Here is a 10,453-nt window from a genome sequence, read left to right on the forward strand (position 1 = left end):
GTACGTTCGTATTTTACTGACTTTACATGATCACTGTTTTATTCCTACCGAGACCAGATACTTGGATCTTATGTTGTTTATGGAATCATGAACCGTCTTGTTATTACCCACTGAAAGTTACCATACTACCAATCGCATTTGTACATTTATGTTTTCGTGCAGCGGTGTAGATGGTTGGTGTCGCTTGAGTATCCCCGTCTCCGCCGGTCCTACGTCACATCCGAAGACCCTTATTTTTGTATATTCTTTTCTTATTTTTAGCATTGATTTGTGCATAGCCATGTGGCTATCCTTATTGTATTTAAGCCGTGCCGGCATACATTGTATTTATTTGTGTTGTGGGCTTCCGTTTTTTTCCAACAGAAAGCTGCATGTAGTGGTCGCTTTGTATAATCGTGAGTTGTGATTGTTTATTCCGGCCGTGTGGGTTATATATAATCAGTGGTTGTGTATATAAATATTCGACATGTGGCTGATGGCTTGTAGGTGATGTCAATTGTCACCCGATGGGAGATGTCGCCGATTTTGTCTCGCGAGACCTTTGGGGGCGTGACAATTTAGTGTAATCGCAAGCGTTTACGATACTGTTGCTTTGATTGAGATTTATTCGATACCAATTTTGCTATCGTAGTAGGTACCTGCCTATTATCGTGTTTTGGATTTCGTGATTCGCTTTTCGATGTGACTTTTCGGGTTTTGGGACCAGGCAGCAGCAGGACATCTCCAGGCTATAGGAGGTATGTTTGTATATTGTTATCATACATTTCTGTTGGTGTATGTATTGTTGCCCATATAGTTATGATGTGTGTTAGTGTTCTCTTGTTAGTACTTGCCTATTTGTTTGTATCATGCATTACATTGGTTGGGTCAATCACTGATCACGGTTGACCTACTGGAGATCAAGGATTTACAGTCTCAGGGGATTTCTTCATATCATACTACCAGTTGTGTTAATTACTGTTACTACTAGTTGGTTGAGATTTAGAGTCACATACCAGTCTCTATTATTGTTAGCTGGATAGTGTATGGTATCTGTATGCATATGTTGACTCAGTTTGTATTACTCCGGTTGATTAGAGCAGTTTAGGATTGAGTTATCTGATCGACTTGTGCAGTGATGGTTTGATTGCTTCTAGTTGGTTTTGTGGAGCTAGTCGTCAACCTGATGGGCAATTCAGGTAGCGTTCCCGGTTCGGTTCGGGTGGGGCCCGCCCGAGCCGGGGCGTTACAGATGGTATCAGAGCGACCTTGCGACCGTGAGTGCGCCTGTGGCAGGAGTACCAAGGGCACCACCTAGCGAGGGAGATTCTGGGATTTGTTTGTGGTGTGATTCGTGGTTACACAACGAGGACGTTGTGGGGGTGATTGTAATACCCCGGTTCTGAGATTCTGGTTAAGTATGGCTTAAAAAAAAACCGGTTGGATGGTACTATCCATATCACCAAGGTCCACCTTCCTTTTCGGAAGCCCAAACTCAAAGAACCCCAAAGTTAGCGTGCTTGCTGGAGAAACTGAGGATGTGTGACCTCCTGGGAAGTTTTCCAGGGTGCATGCGAGTGAGGACAAAGCACGCTAAAAGGACCTCCGGTGGTTTGTGGAGCTAGTCGTCAACCTGATGGGCAATTCAGGTAGCGTTCCCGGTTCGGTTCGGGTGGGGCCCGCCCGAGCCGGGGCGTTACATTATACTTAAAGTTTTCAACAAGTAATACATTTGCAATAATAAAGTCAATTTTAAGTTCAATATTACTTATGTCAATTACCTTGAGTTTGTCGTTGTTCCCAAAGGCAACTGTTCCTAAGCTTTTGTAGGTAAGTTGAGTGAATTTGGTGTGATCTCCAATCATATGTTTGGAACAACCACTGCCCAAGATCCACTTAGTATCCTACAATAGGTAGGAGTTAGGGTTAGTTTGAGTTCAATTCTAACTTTACTTAACATGATTCTTTAGTTGCTTAGTTAAGAATAATGTTTAAGTAAAAATTTTAAAGTTAAGAAGAATTTAACATAAAATTTTAAGTTAAAAATGTTTTTTTTAAAATAAATTCTTAAGTTAAAAAGATTTTTAAAATAAATTTTAAGTTAAAAATATTTTTAAAATAATTTTTAAGTTAAAATAATTTTTTAAGTTAAATTAATTAATTTTAAGTTAAAAATTTTTTTAAAATATATTTTCTAAGTTAAATTAATTTTAAAATAATTTTTTTGAGTTAAATTAATTTTTTAAATAATTTTTTAAGTTAAATTAATTTTTAAAATATTTTGTAAAAGTTAAATTAATTTTAAAATAATTTTTTAAGTTAAATTAATTTTAAAGTAATTTTTTTAAAGTTAAATTAATTTTTAAGATAATTTTTTTAAAGTTAAATTAATTTTAAAATAATTTTTTTGAGTTAAATTAATTATTAAAATAATTTTTTAAGTTAAATTAATTTTAAAATAATTTTTTAAATTAAATTAATTTTAAAATAAGTTTTTTAAGTTAAATTAATTTCAATTTAAACTTAATTTTAATTTTAATTTTAATTTTAAATTGATTTGAATTTAAGTTTAATTTAAATTTAATTTGATTTGAATTTAATTTAATTTGGTTGGTAGCCTTTAGTCATCTCACCCGATCTATGTTTTCAACCAGGGAATCCTATAATTTTTGTGAGATGAATTAAGTTCAGTTTCAGGGTTTGATTTAACTTTATGTTAGATTCAGGTTTATCTTTAGGCTCAACAAATAGGTATTCTTTGGATAAACTTCTGGGCTATGGTGAGTCACTTGGACATCATTAGATACAAAATAGTCCTATCCACTGAACTTAATACAAAACCTTGGTCTAACTAGTTAGGATCCGTAAAGGGTAGTTTCGGTTAGTTCCACTAAGCTAAATGCACCAGGTCGAAGTCATATCTTCCTAGACATGCATAGACAAAGTTTCCCTAACGTACTATCATCCAAAACTTCACCAGTACCATAGGTTAAGTTAAATTTTGTCCCTTTTTACTCTAATCCTAATTACCTTGTCGGGTAGGTTAGTTTTGGTTACCCTGTCGGGTAGATTATTTTTGGAGGTGCCAACTATTTTGGAGTCTTCCCCTGAATTATTGGCCTATATTTTTAAGTTTTAGTTCTAGATTTATGTTTGTTATTTTTATAATTATATTTAACTTGATGATAATCTGATTTTTGATGGGTTCTAAAATTTTTCAATTTTGATTTTGTTGGTCTAGGTTTGTGTTTTGATTTTTGATTTGGTTTATCAGATTTTATATAGTATATTTTATCTTTAGGTATGTAATATTGGTTAATTCCTACTTGCGTGGTTAAGCACGCTTTCGGAACCCAAGCTTTATTCTATTGTTTATGTTGGATTATTAATGATTTAAATGTTTTATTTGAACTTGACTTGTAGCCAAGTTCAGTTTTATTGTAGACTGCTTTTTGACTGTTTAATATAAGATCTAAATTTTTAGATCTCGTTGTAAATTTTTCTAAAATACTTTTTAATTTATTATTTTCTATTTTTAATGTTAAATTTTTCTCCTCAAGTGTTAGGTCTTGAGTTGGATTAGAATTTATGATTTGTTCCTTGAGGTTTTGGTTTTCCTCGAGAAACAATTTATTTTCATTTTCTATTACAGTTAATTTTTTATTTAAACAAACAATAATTTTAAAAAATTTCTTATTCAAATTAAAATATGCCTCTTCGAGACCTTCAGAAACTAGTATCGACTCGTGGTTTGATTCGGGTTCGGACCCGTCTTCCGATTCATCCTCCGATTCTACTTCGTGAGCCATCAACGCGAGGTGACTCTATGCTTCTGATCTTCAGCCTCCAATTCTTCTGAGGATGAGTCGTCTCAGGTCGCTTTGAGAGCCTTCTTTTTGGATGTCTTCAACTTGTCGCTCTTCAATCTCGGACACTTGTTCTTGTAGTGGCCTTTCTGGTTACACCCGAAGCAAGTCACGTTCCTTGGTTCAGATGGGGAGTTGATCTCCTACAGGTCCTTTTTGTTGAAGCTCTTCTTCCTCCTGGTGAACATCTTCCTTACCAGGTTCACCAGGTACTCTGTGTCTTCAGAATCTTGGTCGGACTCATCTTTAGGGTTAGGCTTGGTCTTTTCTTTTCCTTGGAGGGACCTGCAAACAAAACAATACCTTTCTCGATTCCGGCGTTAGTCTGCTTGTGTAATATTAAATATTTTATTTAATAGAAGGTCACGCTTAGTTACCTTGGTGTCACTCATTCCTTCGTGTAGTTCGATCAACTTGTCCCATAATTCTTTCGTATTTTGGTGCGACTCCACTCGGTTCATCTCTTCCTTTGTCAGCCCGTATTGCAGAGTGTTGAGAGCTTTATAGTCCGTCGAGGATTTCTTTCTCATGTCTGGAGTCCACTGTTCTAGGTCTAGTGGATTTTCGGAGTTGTCGGCCGACACCTTGTATCCTCTAGTGACGCTGAACCACTGGTCGAAGTCAGTCTTCAAGTAGACCTCCATTCACTTCTTCCAGTAGGGGAAGTCGTCCCCATTGAATAGAGGGAGCGTACTGTGCTAAAGCCTTTGACTTGAGACATTTTTATCCTGCACACAAATAAATAAAGAAACAAGGAATCTCAAGACTCGGTCTTGGATTAGTAGTGCGGAATAAAATTAAAGAAAAACTGAATTGGTGTTGCATCAATTCAACTTAATTACTACGAAAAAAAATTCCAAAAAGGTAATGCTACCAGTTTGGATTGATAACGTAAAACTGAAAACCTAAAAAAAAAGTAAGAATTTCACCCCTGTCTGATTGGTGGTTACACCAAATCAAAGTGGTGTCTACTCTGATATCACTTGTTGGATCGTGAAAGTCGATAAAGGGGGGTGAATATTGATCGAAAAACGTTTAAGCGAGTACACAGCAGAAAGATGAAAACACAACGCTAACACAAACTGTTTTACTTGGTTCGGAGCCTTGGTCGACTCCTACTCCAAGATCCGCACTCGTTGAGTGCTTTCGTTGGGCAATTACTAATAATTCGCAAAGTTATTACAAAACTAAGTACAGGAATTATTAGAAAGGAATACCAACAACATTGAAAAGAAAAACTTGAGCCTCTTGATGTCAGAGTAGCTTCGCAGCGTTGCAGGAGCACAACACGACAGAGCAAGCATTGGAAGATCTAGTTGTGAGTTGTGTTCTTTGCTCCAGGGCTCACCCTCCTTATATAGGATGCTCCGAGCACCCGGATCTCTTCCGGGCGCCTAGAGTGTGATGTAGCCCAGCCAACAATGAAGCTCCATGTAGCGAAGCACGATGAGGATAACTTTTGCATTCCGGGCACCCAGATCCCTTCCAGGAGCCCAGACCTCTGTTTTCTAGCAGCTTCAACTCCCTGCAAGAAAAACGTTAGTCCGAAGCACAAATGCAAATTATATATCATGCAAAACAAAGTGTTAGCACAATTTTTATAATTAAACAGGAGTATTAATTAGATTCTATCTCACCGAGATCAGAATCTAGTCAAGATCTCAACTTAGAGTTCTGAAATGGTTCTAAGTTGGATCGGCGCCTAAGTTCCCTTCCCAGGAATGCGTCCTCACAGTCACTCTCCTCCAGTGACTTATCTTAACTTACCTGCCAGAAGTCCGGTCAGCCCTTCGACCTATCTAGACTTCGTGCCAGATATCAGGTCAGCTCGTCAACCTAGCTGGACTTCGTGCTAGACATCCGGTCAGCCCATCGATTAGTCTGGCTTCGTGCCAGCTATTAGGTCGACCCGTTGACCTTGCTGGACTTCGTGCCAGACATCTGATCAGCCCGTCGACCAGTCTGGGCTTCTCCTGCACACTTCGTCAAAGTGTTAGATCACAATGAAACTAACTTAACATACTTTGTCATCCATCAAAACTTGAGTTAGATCGTTAGTGCTAACAGCACCAATAGAGTTGCCATTATTGGTAGTTTATTTTAATAAGGAGTTTTAATCTCATCTTCCTGGATGAAGATTTTACTAATTCTCTTGTAAGAGGCATAGTAAATGGATTTGCTAAATTTTCATTGGATTTCACATATGTAAGAGAAATAATTCCACTTTTAATTAATTTTCTCACATAAGTATGTCTTAGGCTTATATGCCTAGACTTTCCATTGTAAATATCATTATATGCTCTTGCTAGAGTGGCTTGACTATTACATAAGATTGATATTGAACCAATACTTTTTGAAGTCAATGGTATTTCACACAAAAGATCCCTTAATCACTCAACCTCTTTTCATGCTTTGGCTAATGCAATAAATTCTGACTCCATGGTGGAATGTGTTAGGTATGTTTGTTTCTTGGATCTCCAAGATATTTCACTTCCTCTAAAAGTAAACACCCACCCTGAAGTAGATTTATTATCTCCCAAACTTGATATCCAACTAGCATCTATATATCCTTCTAATATAGCAGGGAATTTAGAATAATGCAAGAAAGGTTTTTAGTTTTCTTTAAATAACCAAAATCTCTTTCAATGGCTTTCCAATGATCATTGTTTGATTATTAGTAAACCTACTTAGTTTACTAGCTACAAAAGCAATGTCCAGTCATGTACATTGCAATGCAGACATTAGGCTACCAATTGCACTTGCATACTCAAGTTGTGCCACTGCTCTTCCATTGTTCTTGATTGACTTGACACTTGGATCAATTGGGGTACTAGCTTCTTTGAAATTCAAATATTTGAACTTATCAAGCATCTTTTCAATATAATGTGCTTGATTTAGTTCATAACCCCCCACTGTTTCTTGTGACCTTAATACCAAGTATGGTATCCACATGTCTAAGATCCTTCATTTTGAATATAGAAGATAGAAACCTCTTTGTTTCTACTATGCTTTCCATTTTATTACTTACTATCAACAAATCATCAACATAAAGACAAATAAATATAATGCAATCATCAAATGATTTATGATAGAGACATTTATCAATGGCATTGTGAACAAAACCATTTGAAAAAAATAGTAGAATCGAATTTTGCATGTCATTGCTTTGAGGCTTGTTTCAAATCATACAAGGATTTTAATAATTTGCATACTTTTTCCTCATTTCCTGGTAGAACAAAACCTTCAGGTTATTCCATGTAGACCTCTTCTTCGAGATCACTATTTAAAAATGTTGTTTTTACATTCATTTGATGGACAATTAAATCATGAATAGAAGCTAACGCAAATAAAATCCTTATGGTTGTAATTCTAGCAACAGGAGTCTATGTTTCAAAATAATCAATTCCCTCTAGTTGTTTATACCCATTGGCTACTAGCCTAGCCTTGAATGTTAGAAGTGATCCATCACTATGATACTTTCTTCTAAACACCCACTTGCAACAAATAGGTTTAGAGCCAGAAGGTAAATCATCAAGATCCCAAGTGTGATTTGATATAATAGAATCCATTTCATCATTTATGGCATCTTTCCAAAAAAAAATAGAATCTCTTGAAGCCATAACTTCTTTATAAGTTGTAGGATCACTTTCAGTTTGTAAGAAAATTAGAATTGTTCTTACTATCTTATTTCTATCTCCTTCTACCAAACAAAGAGATATTAGTTGAGAATTAATTTCATTAGGATCTAAATGTTTTATTTTCCTTATTCTTTTGCTTCTTCTAGGCTCACATGTTTGTTCATCAACCTTAGAAGATACATCGCTTTTGATCCTTTGAAATTTCCTCTTGAGACTCATTATATGGAATTAATTTAGAATTTTTTCTGAAGTAATTAAATTTTCAAAAAAATCCACTTCTCTTGATTCTATTATCACGTTAGCTTCTAAATCTAGAAGTCTATATGCTTTACTATTTACGGCATATCCCACAAATGCATACTTGATTCCTCTAGGACCTAATTGAGTTCCAATTTTTGCAATAAGCAAGACACCCCCACTCTTTGACGTAACCTATAGTAGGCTTTCTTCCTTTCCATATCTCATAAGGAGATATATTATTCCTTTTAAGAGGAATTTGATTCACGATATGTCATCTTGCTAGTAATGCTTCTCCCCATAAGTTAAATGCCAATTTTGTATTTATTATCATAGCATTTATCATCCCCACAAGAGTTTTATTTTTTCTTTCTGCTAAATCATTTTGTTCAGGAGTTTGAGGTGCAACACATTGATGTAAAATTTCATTTTCTTCACAAAATAAATTAAATTCATTTGAAAAATCTTCACCACCTCTATCACTCCTAAGTATTTTAATCTTTTTGTTAAGTTAGTTTTCCACTAAAGCTTTATATACTTTAAACATTTTAAAGGCTTCATCCTTATGTTTCATTAAATAAAAAAATGTGTACCTTGAATAATCATATATAAATGTTATAAACTATCTATTGCCTCCTCTTGTTAACACTCCATTTAATTCACAGATATCCGAATGAACAAGATCCAAAATTTGAGTCTTTCTTTCAACACTTTGAAATGGTTTCTTAGTCATCTGGCATTTAACACATATTTCACATTTTTTAAAGTTATTTAAATCACAAGATATAATGTCACATTTAATCATTTTATTCATTGTAGATTTTCTTATGTGTGTTAATCTACTATGTCAAAAAGAAACAGAGTCAATCATGTAAGGAGAAGAAATACATTTATTTATTCCATTGTCACTAGTACATAATTTTACCATCCATCACAAGAAAATCCTTTCCCAACAAAGTTATTAGAGACCGAAAGGATCAATTTTCTGGACTCATGCATAGCCTTAATCTTTACCTTGATGAGTAGATCACCACTAACCAAATTATGATTCATGTCTGGAACATGAAGGACATTTGTCAAAGTTATTGTTTTTCTTGAAGAAAGTTTAAAACTATACTTCCTTTACCAACTACTTTCGAATGCCCTTCATTTCCCATTTGAATCTCTTGCTCGCCTTCAATCTCTTGATAAGTGTTGAACAATGACTTATCATATGCAACATGGACGGTAGCACATGTATCATACCACCAGCTTGGCACTTTTCCTTGAGTAGCATTAACATTACTTATAATTGCCACAATATTGTCCATGTCTACGGAGTTAATCTTTGCTTCCTCTTTACTCGGTTTCTTTTTAAACCTACATTAACATGACTTATAATTGGCACAATATTGTCCATGTCTATGGAGTTAATCTTTGCTTCCTCTTTACTCGGTTTCTTTTTAAACCTACAATCTCAAGCATAATGTCCAAATTTCCACAAACAAAGCATGCTCCTTTAGGCTTTCCTTTGGCTTTCTCTATATACTTTTTCGGACGAAGTGGATTTCCTCTCTTTTTATTGTTATTGTTAATTTTCATTGGCTGATTTATGACGTTGGCCTTAGAAATGTCTTCATAAGAATTTTCATTCTTATCTCTCGTCATAGATTCTTCCTCAATACGCAAATGTTTTTATATTTGTTCTAAAGAAGAATCTTCAGAACTATGAAGAATCTTTTTCTGATAACTTTTTCAAGTAGATGGCAATGTTGCTATGATTGCACCGACTTAAAAAGATTCCGATAACTCAATCTTTACTGCTCTCATTTTGTTAACAATAATTTGCAATTCATGTAAGCAATGGTTTATCATTAAAAAATTTAAAATCAAAGTATTTTGAAATTAAAAACTTCTTGGTACCTTCTTCTTCCACTTTATACTTATTTTCCAATGCTTGCCATATTTCCTTAGTAGAGGCAGTATTTGTGTAGAGATCATAGAGACGATCGGACAAGGCATTTAAAATATGACCACAACACATCAATTCATTTTCTTTCCTTTTCTCTCTTTTGTCCCTTAGATCTTTGTCTTCTTTATCAGTTGGTTTCGGAATGTCTTCCAAATTTGGATCAAGAATGTACAAGATCTTCATTACAGTAGAAATTTCAATTTGTCTTGCCAACGTATTAAGTTCGTTTCATCAAACCTATTCAGTTTGACCATGTCTTGATTCATAAACTTTAGTATTGTCATGATTATTTTATGCTCCATTATTTCTTCGAAGATCCAACAAAATATAGTTTTTAGATTGTTATAAAAATGATATGGAGTGATCTCTAAAATTAGGAAACAAATGGCTGAAGACTTGAAACATGTACAAGATACATTTTCCTAAAAATTATATTTGTCCCCTCTCAATGTTACCTAAGGGAGCAATGACAAATAATTTTTGAGATATGACAAGCCTTTGCAATATTTTCTATAAACAACAATAGAAAATATTTTGGAACTAAGAGAATATATAAAAATCGGATGAGAGAAAAAAAGAAAATTTGTTGTATTTATTTTCATAATCTCTTCTCTATTTATAGATTTGAATAGTCACATCCAAGAGTCAGAGTCACAATGAATAAATATAGCTCTTGCCAAAAAGCCATGTATCAAAAGACAACTTGTTTTCAATTCTGAAAATTGAAAAAACTCCAAATTAAAAAATTAAAATGAACAACCATAATTGTACTTCAAATATTC

General features: G+C 34.5%; 1 protein-coding gene across 1 annotated transcript in view; it reads right to left on the reverse strand.

Moving 5' to 3' along the window:
- Window positions 1–4,375, reverse strand: part of LOC121990765 — a 6,694-nt gene extending 2,319 nt beyond the window's left edge. Inside the window, exon 1 of the mRNA XM_042544838.1 lies at window positions 4,223–4,375. Within this exon, the coding sequence (XP_042400772.1) occupies window positions 4,223–4,375 (153 nt within the window). The remainder of the gene's footprint in view (window positions 1–4,222) is intronic.
- Window positions 4,376–10,453: the final 6,078 nt, after the last annotated feature.

Source organism: Zingiber officinale, chromosome 6B, assembly GCF_018446385.1.
Source record: "Zingiber officinale cultivar Zhangliang chromosome 6B, Zo_v1.1, whole genome shotgun sequence".
NCBI classification, from domain to species: Eukaryota; Viridiplantae; Streptophyta; class Magnoliopsida; order Zingiberales; family Zingiberaceae; genus Zingiber; species Zingiber officinale.